Source organism: Nerophis ophidion, linkage group LG26 (assembly GCF_033978795.1).
Source record: "Nerophis ophidion isolate RoL-2023_Sa linkage group LG26, RoL_Noph_v1.0, whole genome shotgun sequence".
NCBI classification, from domain to species: Eukaryota; Metazoa; Chordata; class Actinopteri; order Syngnathiformes; family Syngnathidae; genus Nerophis; species Nerophis ophidion.
This window is the reverse complement of record NC_084636.1, coordinates 27030374-27049864: the sequence shown is the minus strand read 5'-3', so window position 1 is coordinate 27049864 and position 19491 is coordinate 27030374. Positions and strand designations below refer to the sequence as shown.

Here is a 19491-nt window from a genome sequence, read left to right as displayed (position 1 = left end):
TGTTTCTCAAATAGTTGGATCTTTACTATTTGTGTCTAAACTCTAGTATTCATCTAAGAACAATACCTGGAAAATAAGTGGCAATAACCAGAATAAAAATACAGTGCAACCTTGGTTTATAAGTGCATGTATTTCTGTATTTGCGACCTTTTCGGTTTTTGAACCTTTACATCAAGCTAAATATGCCATACACATTATATATAGATAGATAGTATTTTATTGATTCCTTCAGGAGAGTTCCCTCAGGAAAATTTAAATATACATATATACATTTTATAGACATATGAAGCCACCTCCAAAGACATGCACCTGGGGATAAGTTGATTAGCAAAACTAAATTGCCCCTAGTTTGTGAACGTTGTCTGTCTATCTGTGATGAGGTGGTGACTTTTCCAGGATGTACCCTACCGCCCGAATGCAGCCGAGATAGGCTCCCACACCCCCTGTGACCCCAAAAGGGACAAGTGGTAGGAAATGGATGGATGGATGTAGACATACACGCGCGCGCGCACACGCACACGCACACACACACACACACACACACACACACACACACACACACACACACACACACACACACACTGTTTTCCTAAATAGGGACTTTTTTCGAGGCTAGAACCATTTATTCATGTTTACATTGATTCTTATGGGGAACTAAGCTTCACTATACAAACTTTTCAGTTTACGAACCATGTTCAAGAACCAACTAAGTTTGTAAGTAGTACGACAAAGCATACATAGTCTTTGGATTCACCATAACTACAATAGGAAATGAGGAAAGATCAGTGTGTGTTTCAAGACATTGATCTACCCATTGCAACATCTCAAATAGTGGGATGTGTTTTTCAAATGTTGCTGTAATAAAACTAAGTAAAGTTCCCAGGTTAACATTGAACAAAAATTAAGAGTAGCAGCATCAAGTTTGAAACCCAGATTATTAAAGGTTAATTGTGTTCACTTGAAAAAAATGCTCAAGTTAATGTACAATAGTTGACAGTTTGAGGCTTTTTAAAATTTTCCTCTGGATGGATTATAAATTCACGAAAAGTAAATGCAAATATGGACTTACCTCCCGTCTGATAAACTACAATATCATTGTTGCAATTTTTGCGTAAAACTAGAACATCACAACTCTCTTTTTAAAAAGCAGTAAGCTGATCAAGCTAATAAGCGAGCAGTGTTTACAGTTCTAAAACATTTTCAATGTTGCTGTATTAACTTTATACAAATGCAAAGTACAGTAAAACATTTGCACTTTTTTTCTGTACATTGAGAATCACACAGACTGAACAGTCATGATTAAGTTACAAATTTAATTTACATTAACATTTTTAACATGGAATTTGACTTAAATTGTTGCAGATATTATCTCATCTCTTTATATTCATTTAATTTGATGAAAAGGTGATTATATAAATAATGTAACTCAAACAGTGTGTTGTACAGTTAGATAAATATTACCAAGTTTTCAATAGTACAAAGTTATCTCCCCCAGGCCAGTCACAACAGAGAATTATCGACAAGCAGTGGTATATTGTATAATACATTATGAATTCCTAATAATTATATCGCTAATTTGATGTTGATGTTTTGTTCAGCTAGTTTACTATATTGGCCTAAATTAGATCAGTTTTAGCACAAAATGTCTCCCAAATCCTCCTATTTTACATGTATGCGGCCCTTGGTAGAAAAGGTTGGACACCCCTCTTATTTATTTTATTCTCACCGGTCTTCATGGCTGCCTGTGCGCACGTCCTTCATAGCAGCGAAGCCGCAGGGAACGCGAGCAAAGCGGTTGAGGTTGTCCAGGATGGTACGACCTGCTTCCAGGTAGTATGGGTCTCCAGTAGCCTGAAGCCAGAAAACAGTTGTTATAAAGGCAGATTAATATTCTATACCAATGGTTCCCAAACTTTTGCAGGCTGGCGTCCCCCCCCCCCTTCCCCACAGACCCATATGGAAACAAACACCTCTTTCTTGATATTTGGTATGCTGCAATTTGAAAAGAGAAAGGTTAAACACAAATGTGTATTTCACAAATAAAACCCAATTTAGTAAACCAATTTATTTTTTAGCAGTTTTAACTGTTTCAGCAACATAGAATGGTAAATAAACATTCCACCAGTAACCTTCATTGTCTCACACTTAATATTAATGGGATGGATGTGCTTGGTGCAGGGACATAAGCTTCTCAACATCAGGCTGGAACTCACTAAGAAGAAGTCGTAGATCCCCGCGGTCAGTAATTTTCAGTCGGTTTCTTTGCTTGGAAAGAAGCAAGGCGACTGCACTGAAGCCCCGTTCTACTAAATATGATGTTGGCGTGTGGTAATCGGACCCTGATGCGTTGTCCACCGACTCGTCCTGCTGCACGTGTTGTGTACAAATCGTCAAACAAACGTTCGAACTTCTGACTTCGACTTCGGACTGCCTCCCCCCTACCGCCCCCTTCTTCCTCACCGCCCCCCCAGATCTTTCCACCGCCCCCAGGGGGGCGGTACCGCCCACTTTGGGAACCACTGTTCTATACAAAACATACTGTATCATAAAAAAATTACAAATTTTCTGGTTTTGAATCCATTTAATGCAGCAGTGCCAAAACTGTGGCCCGCGGAACAGTTTTGGCCTGCCAGCCCTTTGGCTGTCCCAAGTTTAGAAATATAAATTTTTTTAATCTTTCCTGTTAAGCCACTCATATTGTACTGCTGTATATATTTACTTTGTATACTTCTAATGTGGCCCCTGAATCAAAAAGTTTAGGGGACCCATGGTTTTATGCATGTAATATTTCAGAGTAAATGCAATAAAATCCAGCAGTTGTATTCAATAAAAGATCCACAATGTTACCTTGTAAAGGAAATACGTGCTCTCTGCAAACTCCGGCCTCAGTGGATGCTGGGCCCAATGCACTCTGAAATCAGTAGTAAATGCCTGGGTGGACAAACGAGAAAAAGTGGCAATATCTGTGGATCAGTACACCATTGTAAGCTAGATGACAGGTGACATTTACAAAACCAAATGGCTAAAAAATAGCTTTAGAAAATATTGTAATGACACTGCAGTCTGACAAAACAGCAAAGAAGACGCACCACTTTGTCATGACCACAATGATTAACCAGCCCTTTGCTAAATTTCATTTTTTCATGACCCTATGTGTTTGATAAAGCACAGCGACATGTGATTACCTCTGGCAAGAAGTTGTGTTTCTTGGTCACCTGATACAACATTTCATGAGTCTCGATGGCAGGGCGGATGTCTCCCTTCAACACCTTGGATGGCGACAGAAGTAACACTGAATGAAATGACATTACAAAAAACAACTCTTCCAATCAAATGGTCCAATCTGACCTGGAGGCCGGGAAAGAAAGCCAGCAGAGAGTCCATCCAGGTCCGAGCTGGAAGCAGAGGTTTGTGGATGTGGACATCCAGCAGCAAGGGAGGTTGGCTAATGTACTTCATTATGGATGCATAGTGCTGAGTGGGAAGAATGAATGCAACAAGACACCCAGAAAGTTGAGCATCTAAAGTTGTACACATCTAAAGCATACATTATATAGAAGTTTATTGTGGCTGGTATATTACACAGTAATAATGTGTGAGTGCTTACAATATTAAAGCGCTGCAGAAACTGATCATCTCCCAGGAGAACGTAGGCCTTGAGTAGGTATTCATAGTACGAGTCAATTCCTGCTCCAACTCCACTATCTGGAAACAGCATGCATAAATCCAGTGTTATAACTAGACATGTATTTGTAGGGGCCAGTCAGGAATCAATTTGTACCCCCACATATTGATTTGGCGCTACCGGTTTGCCGTTGCTTAGTTGCGTAGATTTCCTACTAAAAAATGGTGTAAGCTCAAATACAGAAAACATACGCGAAAACAGTTTTAGATGTATTAAAGTGCGCGCTTGCATTATTCCAAGCAAATTTCTTTTTTACATTCCAATCAACGCGGAATTGAGCGCAGGTGGAGTGCATGTGGCTACTCTCTGTCCACGCCTCCATGTAAATAGTCTAATCATATTTGAATTGGCCATGCGCCTAAGATCCCACACTCTACCCAATAGGAATTCACAGACAAGAAGTAGGAGGTGAAGTGACGTCGCAGGCAAAATATACTCTTTGGCATGAGTTTCCAGCGAACGGAAAGGGGTTGAGTGGGATAAAGTGTACAAGGCTGTTAATGCTGTTGAGTCAGAGAACTGCACACAAGAAAAAATCTGAAATAAGTGGTACTATATCAGGAAGAAGGTGAAGAGGATGAATGTGGTAGTGCTCACGCCGTTTGAGAAGATAGTCGCTGCAATGATACGTAAAACTATAGGAAAAGGCTGACTCCGATTACCGCCAGTATTAATATCATTTGTGTAACTTACTGTGTTCATACAGAAGCTATACAGTAGTTCATTGAGTAGAGTTTCATGTGAAAACTGTTTAATATTGGGTTTGAAATATTTCAAATTCAAACATGCAAGCGTATCAAAAAGCAAATTAAGGACTTTGATTCTGTCCGATTACTCTATTTATTGTTACAACACTGAAGAGCAACTTGTGGTCGCAGCCACGTTTCACAAAGTCAGGCCAATTCTCCACAGTCCGGTACTGTTAATATGCCACAACCGCTGGGTTCTGCATCTGTCCGCCCGACTGGCCAAGCTGTGCTGGAGTCACAGTAACACATTGTGACAGCAAATAAGTGGCAAATTGATTGACTAGATACATTTATAGACGTCCATGAATATGAAGCACTAAATGCATTGGCCAAAAAGGGAGTTGTGTGTCCTTGCTTCTATTTTTACATCGTTGAAATCAAATGTTGGCAAAGCCCGAACGACCACCCTTGTGTTTCGCTCAAGTATCCATAGAATGAAGGAATGTGCATACGAGAGCCATGATGTTGGCGTGAGGCACTGCACATTTCCACATTCACTTCACTCTTAATACATATCAACTTTGCCATGCAAAAATGCGTTGCCAAATTTTTGTGCGCTTAATACATTAGGCCCCTGATCTGCTAGAGCAGGGTTAGGGAACCTATGGCTCTAGAGCCAGATGTGGCTCTTTTGATGACTGCATCTGGCTGTCAGATAAATCTTAGCTGACATTGCTTAACACGATAAGTAATTAATAATTCCACTGATAATCACAGTGTTTAAAATAACGTTAAAATTACAAAACATTCTCATGCATTTTAATCCAACCATCCGTTTTCTATCGCACTTGTCCAAGATGTCGCATTAATGGTAAGAAGTATTATATTTATTATTGGTTAACTTTAGAATAACAATGTTGTTAAAAACAATTAGAGACTTATTATACTCTCAAAATGTTGGTCTTAAAAATGCACGCATTTAGTTCTATTCAGTGTTAAAAAATGTTATATGCCTCTCACGGAAATACATTTTGAAATATTTGGCTTTCATGGCTCTCTCAGCCAAAAAGGTTCCGACCTTTGTGCTAGAGGATAAGACGACACAGCAGCATTGCCAACTTACATCTTTCTCTCTTTCTAGACAGTCATTTTTAAAAAAGCAACTGGCGACAGATTTAATGAAGACATTTTGAGGACCGTGACATGAAAGTAGGCATCACCCTACCCTATGAGCAGCAAGAGGCAACGTGGGCCCTTCCCCTTCTAAAAACGTTTACAGGTGGCTATGTCTTTTTGTGACATTCCAAAACAAACAGCAAAAAGAGTCTATTAATGGTTCTAAAAAATGTTGTAAACTTTTTTATGTTTTCCTCTTTTAACAAATGTTATTTAAAAAAAACCCTTGTTTTCTTACGATTTTGCAATACAGTAACACTTTACCTTTTAGGTGAAATATGTGCCTACATCTCCTGCAATCAGGTTCCACAAAACATCGACCAAGTTATTTGTTTAAAAATTAAGAGTTTGAAGTTTGAGCAAGATGCTTCTGTAGCTAGTTAGCATGCACAAGCTTTGTACTGCAGGAGCAGTACAAAGTTAGCAGTCAGTATTTGTTTCTACAGAGTTAGCTGAATATATGCCTGTAATTAGAAATACAATATTCTGTTGTATGTCAATTTTGTTTTGTTAATATCTCCTTTGATAAACGTTTGCACAAGTTCGCTCTGTTAATTTAGTTTGCTTGTCAGTGAACTGTTTTTTGTACGTTCGCAATAAGCTCGCGGCATGAGAGCCAACTTTTATCCTGTATAATTGTATTGCCATTTTTCTGTATTGTTAATTTAAACTGTTAAGTTGATTTAACATGATTCCTACATGTATGTGCACTTCATATGTATGTTATTGTCCTTCCATTTGCGTGCGTAGTTTTACTGTAACTTCATTGTGGAAACTATCAAAAAACTCAAGTTGTTTTGTTCATCTCCAATTTAAAAGACTGTTTACATATATGACAAACTAAATTCCAACATTTAGGGAAGGCAAAATAACATGTCAATAAACCACGGGTGTCCAAAGTGTAATCTCTTTTACATAGTCGTAATAGGCAGCAATAGTTCAAAAATAAAGCAAAACAATATAATTTCAGGAAAAAAAAGTATATTAATACTACTTACTAATAACACAGATTTGTTTGTAAATGTATGTACAACATTTATATTGCCTTTTCAAAGAAAATATATGCCTCTCAACCAATTATGAAAATAATAAGGTGATGTCATCGCCCTGGCCGCGCCCCTACCACCACAGGTGTATTGGCAATCTTTTGGAAACACTGGCGTCATGGTCAATTAAGCAAATTACCCCCCGCACCTCCCACAAGTAGATTGGTGTCCTTCCCGGACACGCCAACCTGCTCCTCTCACCCCTGCGGACCCACTCTCCTGAGTGGATGTTGATGGTTGTTCCCACCAGGTTGCTGTTCCTCTGCCTCTTCTCCCAAAGAAAATCCAGGGCTCTACGGGCATGCGCCTGTGAAATAAATAAAAAAATAATTTGTATATCCTCCTAAGTGTAACAATGTTTTATATTAGTGACGAAAAAACGTCAAATAAATGTATTTTTGCCAAAGGATGACAATGATTCAAATGAAATGAGTGTTGCTGATGTGAGTCCAACCTCAAATACAGGATCCCCAGTGAAGCGACTTAAGGCAGCAAACTCCAGGATTATGGTCCCCGCACATGCAGTGCAGGTGTCCGTCTCTGTGCCTGTCCTCGTCTCAGGACCTCTGACGCCATATTTTAAGTTCACCTGTTTGGAAGCGATAGACGATTACTTTGATTAATTACCTCCACCAAGAGAATAGGTATTTGTTGGAGTTTGTATGTCTGCTTAGTTAGCAACCTAGCTCAGAAAATGATGGGCGGATTTTGATTTAATTCTAAGGAAACTTCAGAAATTGGATAAGCCGCAAGTGATTAGATTTTGGCGGGCATAGGGCTCATGTCTGGATTCAGGATTTTTGACTATTGGGCCTTCTTGAGCGTTATATTAAGCTGTTTATGTTTTTATATGTGGGAAGAAAATGTAAGTTATTCCATATACCCAAAAAACACTATTCTTTTATTATTTTTTTCTCTTTTATTCTATTATTATACGTGTCGTATTGTATTATAATATGCTTATTTGTGGGGAAACTGACAAAAAATATATATTTAAAAAGACATATTTTGGTCTTGCAGCATGGTCACCACAGCAAGTCTTTAATTTGGCTGGGTGCCCTTCTTGATGCAACCCAGGCATTTATCCAAACCTGTGATCAGCACATTAAACCAGTGTCGTCTTCAGGAAAGGCAGCAGCGTGTTCTGATACATTGCCAGGGCATATATAATATGTAATATTGTTATAAAATGTATTTAGTCTTCTACCAACAACTTCGTACCTGCAGTTGAGTATATGAACGGCCGTGGCCACTATGTAAGGACTACAGGACGCAGATACAGTATACTGCAATATTGCAACTAGGGTTGTACGGTATACCGGTATTAGTATAGTACCGCGATATTCAGTACTAAACCGCCTCTGAAAAGTACCTGCAGGACGAGGAATAGGTAAACATCCTTTACTACACACTGTAACTCACCGGCGTCAAAATGTAAACAAACGCCATTGGTGGATTTACACCTAACATCCACTGTAATGATACCAAGTACAGTAGCATATCCAGTCGATACTACTATGATTACGTCGCTATTTTTTGCCATCACATCTTCTTTCATTTTTTTTTAAATTCATATTATGTTTATAAACCCAGGAACTATGTCCCTGGACACATGAGGACTTTGAATATGACCAATGTATGATCCTGTAACGACTTGATATTGGATTGATACCCAAATTTGTGGTATTATCCGAAACTGATGTAACGCATCAAAAAACAGAAGAATAAGTGATTATTACATTTTAACAGAAGTGCAGATAGAACATGCAAAGAGAAAAAGTAAGCAGATATTAACAGTAAATGAACAAGTAGATTAATAATTTATATTCTACCACTTGTCCTAAATAATTTTGACGAAATAATAGAATGATAAATGACACAATATGTTACTGCATATGTCAGCAGACTAAATTAGGAGCATTTATTTGCTTACTTGGTAATAAAAGACAAGTTGTCTTGTATGTTAACTATTTTATTCAAGGACAAACTTGTAAAAAAAAAAACATATGTTTAATGTACCGTAAGAGTTTTTGTTAAAATAATGCAATTTTTTGTGGTCCCTTTATTTAGAATAGTACCGGTACCAAAATATTGGAATCAGGACAACACTAATTCCAACAGTCCAAATTAACCATGAATATGTTTAAAGTCCCATTTGTATTAAGAAAGATCAAACACAAGCAACACACAAAACCCAGTGTGTGTGTTCTTCTCACCCTGGGGTAAGGAAGGCCACTGCTGGTGTTGAAGGCTGGCAGCAGTCGGAGGCCCAGGTCTTTGGCCATGTGGAGTAGTTCATCCCGATACCACTGCATGTGTTGACCTTCTTCCTTCAGCATCACCGCCATGGAGTGCCCACCTAACAAACCTCTGATGGGCAGAACATAGAAACATATATCACACATACTCTCCATTAAGCATCTTGGAACGCCATCTTACCCGAGGACACGAATGTTGGTTTCAAAGACAGACACCACGATGTCATTGTCCAATCTCACGTCTGCCAAGACTCTCCTGACAGCGGCTTCAAACTCTGTTGTCTTGTTCAAAACCTGGGGAAATTACTTGCTATTACAAGGCTTGACTACACACATGAAATCATTATTTCTTCCTGCAGTTTCATCATATCATATTTATAATATCATGCTTACCACAAGAGTATCCAGAGTGTCAATGAGGGTCAAAGAGAACCTAGAGTTGACAAACAATATTTAAAGGACCATCAATAACATCATTGCATGTTCTTAATGACATTTAAACAGACAGTTTTGAAAAACAACAATGCAGGTCATGCTAAAGATGGCAGCATTCCCTGGTTGCTTTCTTGTTTTCTGGGTAATATGCTGCCCTCTATTGATTTGGAGCATTATTAACACAGGGAGGACATTACTCACTTGCCCAGCGCGTCATCGACGTCACCCCGACTGGGTTCTAGTCCACGTACTCTTCCTCTGCACGTTAGAGGCATCAGCTCATCGGCCGGGTAAGCATGGTCCTTTAGTAAAATGGACATTGCAGTCACAATAACAAAAACCCTCAAGCACGGACTGACAAAAAAATGATATGAAAATTAACTGTACAGTGTGCATCTGGAAAGTATTCACAGCGCTTCACTTTTTTCGCAATTTTATAGCCTTATTCCAAAATGGAACAAAATCCTTTTTCTCCTAAGAAATTCTACACCCAATACCCCATGACAATGTGAACAGGGCAGCACGGTGGAACAGGGGTTAGTGCGTCAATACAAAGGTCCTGAGTAGTCAGGGTTCAATCCCAATGGCTCGGGATCTTTCTGTGTGGAGTTTGTTTGTCCTCCCCGTGACTGCGTGGGTTCACTCCGGGTACTCCGGCTTCCTCCCACCTCCAAAGACATGCACCTGGGGATAGGTTGATTGGCAACACTAAAATTGGCCCTAGTGTGTGAATGTGAGTGTGAATGTTGTCTGTCTATCTGTGTTGGTCCTGCTATGAGGAAGCACCTTGTCCAGGGTGTACTCCGCCTTCCGTCCGATTGTAGCTGATATAGGCACCAGCGCCCCCCCGCGACCCCAAAGGGAATAGGCGGTAGAAAATGGATGGATGGATGGACAATTTCAACAAGTTATTTTAGAGATTGTTGCAAATATTTTAAAAACAAAAAATGAAGAAATCATATGTAGATAAGTTTTCACAACTTTTGCCATGCAGTTCCAAATTGAGCAACTGGTGCATCTTGTTTCAACTGATCATCTTTGAAATTTTCCTACAGCTTAACTGGAGTCCACTTGCAGTAAATTCACTTAATTGGACATGGTTGGAAAAGCACACAACTGTTTGTATGAAAAGTCCCACACTTGACTGTGCATGGCAGCGCACAAAACAAGCATGACGAAAGAAATTTCTGTTGACCTCCGAGACCAAATTGTCTTGAGGCACAACTCTGGGGAAGGGTACAGATAAATATCTTCAGCCTTAAATGTCTCAATGAGTACAGTGGCCTCCATCATCCGTAAATAGAGGAAGTTTGGCACCTCCAGGACTCTTCCGAAAGCTAGCCGGCAAGACTTACAAAGTTTGCGAATAAATAGATATGATCAAAATAGAATAGTACCAATATTACAGAGATTGCCGAGCCATTTTGAGAGATAATGAGGGAGCCAGACATGTCATCGCGTGACGTGGAGGAGGGAACCGCAGATCCCTTCATCACCAACAACAATGAAAATCATGCAGACTTTGTGGGAGCCAACAATGATTACTTAGGGAAAAAGTATGACTCAGAACCTTATATTGTTGATCCTGAATATAAGGAGGATGAGCTACAAGTTTTAGAAGCTCTGCTAGACAGATCCAGCTTCAGAGAAACACTAAGCATCTTGTAGCAGTATTGCGAAGTGGCAAACAAGAAATACAAACTACAAACATAATAAAATTATGGCTTAATCTACATTGTCTGCTCTCACTTGGATGACTGATAAGATGTCCATATCCATCCATCCATTTTCTGCCGCTTATTCCCCTTTGGGGGAGCGGGGAGCGCTGGTGCCTATCTCAGCTACAATCGGGCGGAAGGCGGGGTGCACCCTGGACAAGTCGCCAGCTCATCACAGGGCCAACATAGATAGACAGACAACATTCACACTCACATTCACACACTAGGGACCTATCCCCAATCAACCTATCCCCAGGTGCATGTCAATCAACCTATCCCCAGGTGCATGTCTTTGGAGGTGGGAGGAAGCCGGAGTACCCGGAGGGAACCCACGCATTCACGGGGAGGACATGCAAACTCCACACAGGAAGATCCCGAGCCCGGGATTGAACCCTGACTACTCAGGACCTTCGTATTGTGAGGCAGACGCACTAAGCCCTCTGCCACCCTGAAGGCCAAGATGTCCATATCTTCCCGTTTATATGAAGAATTAGTCAAGTTGCACATAAAGAGTGAACAACTAAATGTCTATCTGCAGACACTGTCTTCGGTTGTGTGTTTGTCTCCATCTCTGGATAGGAATTGGATATCACAGATGAACAACTTCTCCTAATATCCAGATGAGAGGAATGATACATAAATTACCAAAGACGTTTGGAGCGGGATATTAAAAATAGAAAACTGAACGGGCGGCGTGGCGCAGTGGATGTGTGACCGTGCGCAACCCGAGCGTCCCTGGTTCAATTCCCACCTAGTACCAACCTCGTCACGTCCGTTGTGTCCTGAGCAAGACACTTCACCCTTGCTCCTGATGGGTGCTGGTTGGCGCCTTGCATGGCAGCTCCCTCCATCAGTGTGTGAATGTGTGTGTGAATGGGTAAATGTGGAAGTAGTGTCAAAGCGCTTTGAGTACCTCGAAGGTAGAAAAGCGCTATACAAGTACAACCCATTTATTTATTTATTTAATTTGTGGCATTTTGTGATATATAGACAGTATTTTCACATACTTTACAATTGGATATAGTTTAATGGATACAATGAAACACAATTAAGCATATAAAGTCAACTTATTTTTCCACTCTACCGGTGCTTCTACGCATTTTAGGAAACATTGCTCACTTCCTAAAAACGCAGCACCAGCACTGCCTATGAGCATGGCGCATGTACACTGGTGCAGTTTACAATGTTTGGCTCAAGAAAACATAGCAGAAAGCAAGAAACAGACCTCGCCCCTGGCATTCTCCCCACTGGTAAACAGACAAAATCTGAAGTGTAAACTTATTTTGGATTCCTAAAGCCTGATAAGGATTAAAAAAAATGCTGTTTGCCATTGTCACACTGCAAAAACTGAAATCTAAGTAAGATTAAATATCTCAAATAAGGGTGATATTTGCTTATTTTCTGTCTGATAAGATAATTCTTCTCACTAAGCAGAATTTATGTTAGAGTCTTTTACTTGTTTTACGGGTTTTGGAGCTAAATGACCTTGGTAAGATATTACAGCTTATTGCTGAGATGTTATGACCTATATTGAGTAAAACATGCTTGAAACTAGAATATCAAGTGTTGCAAAGCTGTGTCATCAACACTCAAGTATAAAACTGCATTTTAAAATTAATAATTTCTTATTTCAAGCATGAAAAAAAAAAAACATGACTGCGACACAATTTTGTCTAATAATTAAAGCAGATGACGGCCAAATTGACTATGCTATTTTATTTTCAATGAAACAATTGAAAATAGGTACTCATATAGTAGTACAGTCGGCACAGTACAGTAAACGGACAGTTAATATTTAAACATTTAACAGGTGACATTTCAAACTATTTTGAACAGAAATAGTTCATGCACATTCAGATGAATTCTTCAAAATTACAAAAAAATGTTTGGGCCGGGCTGTGTATATGCGCACTAATTGACTGAAAGAGCACGCACTTTGTCCGATGACGTCATGTTATCGATGGAAAATTGCATTTTTAGACCATATGATTTGCCTGAGCGGCTAGTAGACCCAGAGAGTAACAAGAGGTTGCCTTGTTGCCTTTCAATTAAGAACAATAAATTTGTTTTTAGTATAAGTTTGCTGGTTTCAAGAAATGTAATGCCTAGTGCATATCATTAAGTCAAGACAATGGCAATAGCATTTACTTAATTTAGGAATATTTTTCAACATAATGAGCAAAAAGGTCTCATATTTGTTTTCTACAATGATAAGTGCATTTGTTATTAGTGAGAATATACTTAATTTAAGGTATTTTTGTGTTCATTGATGCTAGCTAATATTACGTGTTTTGGAAAGTCCTGACAAGCCAAATGTTCTTGTTCTATTGGTAGATAATTTTGCTTAGTTCAAATAAAAGACCCCTAATTTTTGTATTTTTTTTTCCTTTTTTTTGAACACTGACTTTTTGCAGTGCAGCCCATCACCAGAAAATACAGGAAAAAAGTAACCACGAAGGAGGCAACACTTCAAACATGATGAGCCAACTGCAGAAGCACTATCCACAAATGCACAACAAGCGCAAGGCAAGTCAACTTGCAGCTGAATGCATGATGGAAAGTGTTTGAAAATGATCATGTAATAATTGCTCAGTCAAACATTCTTATAATTACACTTAATTGTTACTTGTTATTTAGCACTATTGATGAGAGCGAGTACTGTGTGCAAACAACGCATACCGTAGCACAGGGGTGCCCATTACGTCGATCGCGAGCTACCAGTCGACCGCGGGGGGTGTGTCAGTCGATCTCGAGCCAGACTTTTAAAAAAAATAGACCTAAAAATTAGTGATCATCAATCTTCACCAAGACGTCACTTAAATGACATTCACGGTACCGGAGGGTCTTGTGAGATGACGCTGGCTGCTGCAAGATCATTATTATTAAAATATGACCGAGAGGAAGGCGAGAAACACTTTTTATTTCAACAGACTATCGCGCCGTACCTTCCGTCAAAACTCTAAAGGCCGACTGCACATTTCCTATCTTCACAATAAAAGCCCTGCTTCATGCTGCCTGCGCTAACTAAATACAGAGTCTCGGAAAACTGGCGTGCACAAGCGATCCCTCAGAAAGCTGGCGTGCACATCACTTGTGCACGCCAGCTTTCTGAGACTATTATTTTGTTAGCGCAGGCAGCATGAAGCAGGGCTTTTATTGTGAAGATAGGAAATGTGCAGTCGGCCTTTAGAGTTTTGACGGAAGGGACGGCGCGAAAGTCTGTTGAAATAAAAAGTGTTTCTCGCCTTCCTCGCTGTCATTTTTTTCATAGTAATGAACTGGCAGAAGCCAGCGTCATCTCACAAGACCCTCGGTTGCCGTGAATGTCAATCAAGCAAGCTACGGAATTTGCCGCCAATGTTTTTCTTGTAAAGTGTATGGAAGCTGGATGAATTAGATGCCAAAAAACAATCACTTTCATGTGGTATTGTACAGAAAGGACAACTTTTTTTCTCCTCCATTTGAAAATGTGGGCGTTATCATCATTACTGTCTGATTCCAATCAATGCAAGTCATCAGAATCAGGTAATACACCAACTTATATTCTTGTCTTCGTGAAAGAAAGACATCTATATGTGTTACACATGCTTGTATTATCATTAAACACATTTAACTTGTTTACAAAAATGTCTCTTTCATGAATGATATATATAAATGAGGTAGATCCCTTTGAGTTGGTCAATTGAAAAGTAGCTCGCCTGCAGAAAAAGTGTGGGCACCCCTGCCGTAGCAGAACAAAATGTACTTATGTTTGTGTGTTTGTTGCCGTTTACGGCGTCTGCCACTTCATGTTAGCGTTAAAACTTATAGTGTCAAAACAAATACTAGCAGAAACACTGCAAGGTACTGTGTTTTTACAAGAGTAACATTAGGGTTTGTGTGGCACTGTGTGTGTCAGTTAGATAATTATAATAAAAACAATCATCTAATAAAAATAATAATACATTAGCTTTTCCCTTATTTGTAGAATGGGCGTGCAAGTTTGATGCTACAGTACATCATCTAACATCACACCTGATGCCTTCTCGGGGCAGCTGCTTATGTTCTCTTGTCAAAACTGGAAAAGACATCTCTGCTCCTCTGACATATTTCATTGCCAAAGTTTCTAATAGTTGAGGAGTCTTCTGACATGTGTAATACTAGGGACCATAAATAGACCCTCTCACTCACTACCACTAGCACTTTACTCACTACAACTAGTCCTTACCAACTACCACTGTAACCTCAACATGAAGCAACAAAGGGTAGAATTGTGTAATCTTCCCTAGGGGTTGGGACACCACTTACTACGCCCATGCATAGTTTACGTTTGGGCAGGTGACTTAAGCAACTATGTAGTTTTGTTTGCACGTCCCACCTAGAGCTGTCTAGACACCTATATTTTAGTACCAAAATGAGTATCGTAATGTATTTCAATACTGCTCGATACATTTCAAAATAAAGAGGACCACAAAAACTTGTAATTATTGCCTTTTTATAACATAACTTTTTATGATACACTTTATAATTAAACATGTTTCTTATTGCACCAGAAGAACAATTTTGAGATATTTAAATTCAAATTAAAAGGCACCTTAAACCCATGGGATTTTCTTATTTCACTCAAAAGAACAGTTTAAAACTACTTTACATATTAGATATAGTTTGCCACAATCTCAAATTAGGTTGGAAAATAATTTTTTTGAGTAAAATTATGACTTTTGTCATTATTTTGCCAAGTAAAATTCTGATTATCATTGCAATGCCAAAATTTGAAAGTTTTCTAATAAAATACTTACTTTTGTCAAGTAAAATTACGACTCTTATAATGAAATTACCTGTGTTAAGCTTTTCTTGTAAAATTGAGACTGTTCTTGAGTAAAATTCAAATTTTTATCATGTCGCAAAAATGTTCCGTTTTTCTTGTAAAATTTTGACTTGCGTTGAATAAAATTACGACTTTTATTATAATACGTTTTTCTTGCAAAATTGACCTTTTTCTTATGAAATTCCAACTCCTTTTTCACAACAAGCTTTTTTATATTTGCATAGTATGCATATATTATTAATGTTGTAAATACAAGTCTTTATATATCGAGAAAGGGTGGTCTCAAAGAGGTAGGCATTTTTCTCAGGTCTCAAGAAGGTAACAAACACAAGGGATGTGTGTTTGTGTGTGTTTGTGTGCGTGCTTGTACTTCTACCCTTCTTGAGACATCAACAAGGAAAAGTACCTTCCGTACTTCCATATGAGGTCCGGTTAACAAGTTACGACCGAAATCATGGTCCCAATACGGAAAACCATTGCATCTAATAGAGAATGTCTCATTTGCATCCCTGGTCGTGAAATCTATCAAAATTACGGTGATGCGAAAAAGGAGGTATTTTTCAAATTGACTGTGTGTCGGTTTCAAAAGTGCTCCCCCAGTGGTCAACATATGAAATAACAAGTGTGTGTAAGAAATTAAAATACCCTCCCCCCCCTTTGTGCAAAATTAATTTAAAAAAAAAATACCTTGCCTTCCGCCTGTATGCAGCTGAGATAGGCTCCAGCGACCCCCCGCGGTTACGAACGGGGCAAGCGGTATAAAATGGATGGATGGATGGATGTGTAAAGAGATCTACTGTAATAACTTGAAATAATGAAGATTAAAAACCCATTACAAACAAAGAATTTAAAAAAAACAAAAGCTTACATTTTTTATATTTGCATAGTAAGTATACATTATTAATGTTGTAAATACAAATCTTTATATATCTAAAAGGGTGGTCCGAAATGGGTAGGCATTTTTCTCAGGTCTCAAGAATTTAACAAATACAAGGGGTGTGTGTGTGTGTGTTCTCAGGTCTCAAGAATTTAACAAATACAAGGTGTGTGTGTGTGTGTGTGTGTGTGTGTGTGTGTGTGTGTGTGTGGCGAAGGGGTGCATTGGAATCAAAAGTGCCGTGTGTGATGTTTACTACTTTTGTCACACTAAATAAATAATAAAATACTTCAAGTTTAAATCATATTACAATACAGCGGGTAGCTTCTTTTTACAAGTTTATGGCAGTAAATTATGTTGAAATGTTACCTCAACATTGCCTGCCCAGGAAAGTATTACGTGGCTTAATCACTGTTTGGAGTTTGTATGTTCTTAGACTTAGACTTAGACCAGGGGTGGGGAACCTTTTTGGCTGAGAGAGCCATACAAGCCAAATATTTTAAAAAGTATTTCCGTGAGAGCCATACAATATTTATTTTAAGACTGAATACAACTAAATGCGTGCATTTTTAAGTAAGACCAACATTTTAGAGTATAATAAGTCTCTTATTCTTTTTAATAACATTGTTATTCTCAAGCTAACTAACAAATAAAATACTTCTTACCATTAATGCGACTTTTTGAACAGGTGCGGTAGAAACCAGATGGATGGACTGAAAAGCATGAGAATGTTTTATATTTTGAACGTTATTTTTGACACTGTGATTACCAGCGGAATTATTCATGACTCACCGTGTTAAGCAATGTCAGCTAAGATTTATCTGAGAGCCAGGTGCAGTCATCAAAAGAGCCATAGGTTCCCTACCCCTGACTTAGACAAACACTAATGATGCACAAGGGATATTGTTCAACACAATAGCTCAGTTAAAATGATGGAAAGTGTAAGGATGGAAATGACAATGCAGGTATAAATAGACTAGATATAGCAATATAAAATATATACAATATATACTTAATATGTGTACAGTGTATTATATATACAGATATATTATGTCTATAACATATATACAATATATTCTCCCCGTGACTGCGTGGGTTCCATCCCGCCTACTGCCCAAATGCAGCTGAGATAGGCCCCACCAACCCCCCGCGACCCCAAAAAGGACAAGCGGTAGGAAATGGATGGATGGATGGATGGATCACGGTGACATTTTGATTCTGGAACAGGTTATGTCTATTTCTATTGTTTATGACGGGAAAATGTGTTTTGACCCTGAAAGGGACAAGCGGTAGAAAATGGATGGATGGATGAATGGACTTCACTCACCATGTAATTCTGGTATGCATGGTCAAACATCTCAACCACTTGAGTCCTTGAGAGAAGAGTGAAAAGATAGCCTGAATGAATATTTAAAGGCCTACTGAAATGAGATTTTCTTAATTAAACGGAATAGCAGGTCCATTCTAGGTGTCATACTTGATCATTTCGCGATATTGCGATATTTCTGCTGAAAGGACTTAGTAGAGAACATCGACGATAAAGTTCGTAACATTTGGTCGCTAATAAAAAAGCCTTGCCTTTACCGGAAGTAGCAGACAATGTGCGCGTGACGTTACGAGTTGTAGGGCTCCTCACATCCTCACATTGTTTACAATCATAGCCACCAGCACCGAGAGCGATTCAGACCGAGAAAGCGACAATTTTCCTATTAATTTTAGCGAGGATGAAAGATTCGTGGATGAGGATATTGAGAGTGAAGGACTAGAAAAAAAAAAAAAAAAAAGTAAAAAAAATAAAAGGCGATTGCAGTGGGAGCGATTCAGATGTTATTAGACACATTTACTAGGATAATTCTGGAAAATCCCTTATCTGCCTGTTGTTTTAGTGAGATTATACAGTACCTGAAATTCAGAGGGGTGTGGCCACGGGTGTGTTGACCGCCAATGTCTGCGTGGGAGGAGGTAAGGTTTGCGGCAGCTGCAGGAGGACGCATCCGACGCAGGCTCCGCTCATAACTACGGTAAGACCGAACTTATTACCACAATTTTCTCACCGCAACCTGCCGGTTGACATGTGGTCAGGATCCATGTTCGCTTGACCGCTCTGTTCCATAGTAAAGCTTCACCTTCGGGTATTTTAAACAAGGAAACACCGGCTGTGTTTGTGAGGCTAAAGGCTAAAAGCTTCCCACCTCCATCTTTCTACTTTGACTTCTCTATTATTAATTGAACAAATTGCAAAAGATTCAGCGACACAGATGTCCAGAATACTGTGTAATTATGCGATTAAAGCAGGCTACTTATAGCTTGGATCGGGCTGGAAAATAACGTCCGCTACAACCCGAGACGTCAAACGCAAGCGTCATCACATGCATCATCATACCGCGACGTTTTCAACACGACACTTTGCGGGCAATTTAAAATTGCAATTTAGTAAACTAAAAAGGCCATATTGGCATGTGTTGTAATGTTAATATTTCATCATTGATATATAAACTATCAGACTGCGTGGTCGGGAAGTGTCCTGTTGAAAAAGTTGCGGAATGCTGACGTGTACGCGTGACGTCACGGACTGTTAGGAAATATTAGCGCTGCGCAAACACACACAGCTAAAAGTCGTCTGCTTTAACCGCATAATTACACAGTATTTTGGACATCTGTGTTGCTGAATCTTTTGCAATTTGTTCAATTAATAATGGAAAAGTCAAAGTAGAAAGTTGGAGTTGGGAAGCTCTAGCCACTCAAACAAACAGTGATTCCTTGTTTAAAATTCCCGGAGGTGAAACTTTACTATGGATCA

The 19491-nt window shown here is 39.1% G+C and overlaps 1 protein-coding gene across 3 annotated transcripts in view; it reads right to left on the bottom strand.

Moving 5' to 3' along the window:
* The window catches only part of edem3 (ER degradation enhancer, mannosidase alpha-like 3), a 38153-nt gene that overhangs the window by 16995 nt on the left and 1667 nt on the right, over positions 1-19491 (bottom strand). For all 3 annotated transcript variants that reach the window (XM_061888766.1, XM_061888767.1, XM_061888768.1), the window contains exons 2-13: positions 18019-18064; positions 9491-9591; positions 9248-9287; positions 9036-9148; positions 8813-8966; positions 7051-7185; positions 6798-6903; positions 3608-3705; positions 3349-3474; positions 3186-3269; positions 2848-2931; positions 1727-1851 (exon numbers count right to left, since the gene is read on the bottom strand). In XM_061888766.1, coding sequence (XP_061744750.1) covers positions 1727-1851; positions 2848-2931; positions 3186-3269; positions 3349-3474; positions 3608-3705; positions 6798-6903; positions 7051-7185; positions 8813-8966; positions 9036-9148; positions 9248-9287; positions 9491-9591; positions 18019-18064 — 1212 coding nt within the window. The remainder of the gene's footprint in view (positions 1-1726; positions 1852-2847; positions 2932-3185; positions 3270-3348; positions 3475-3607; positions 3706-6797; positions 6904-7050; positions 7186-8812; positions 8967-9035; positions 9149-9247; positions 9288-9490; positions 9592-18018; positions 18065-19491) is intronic.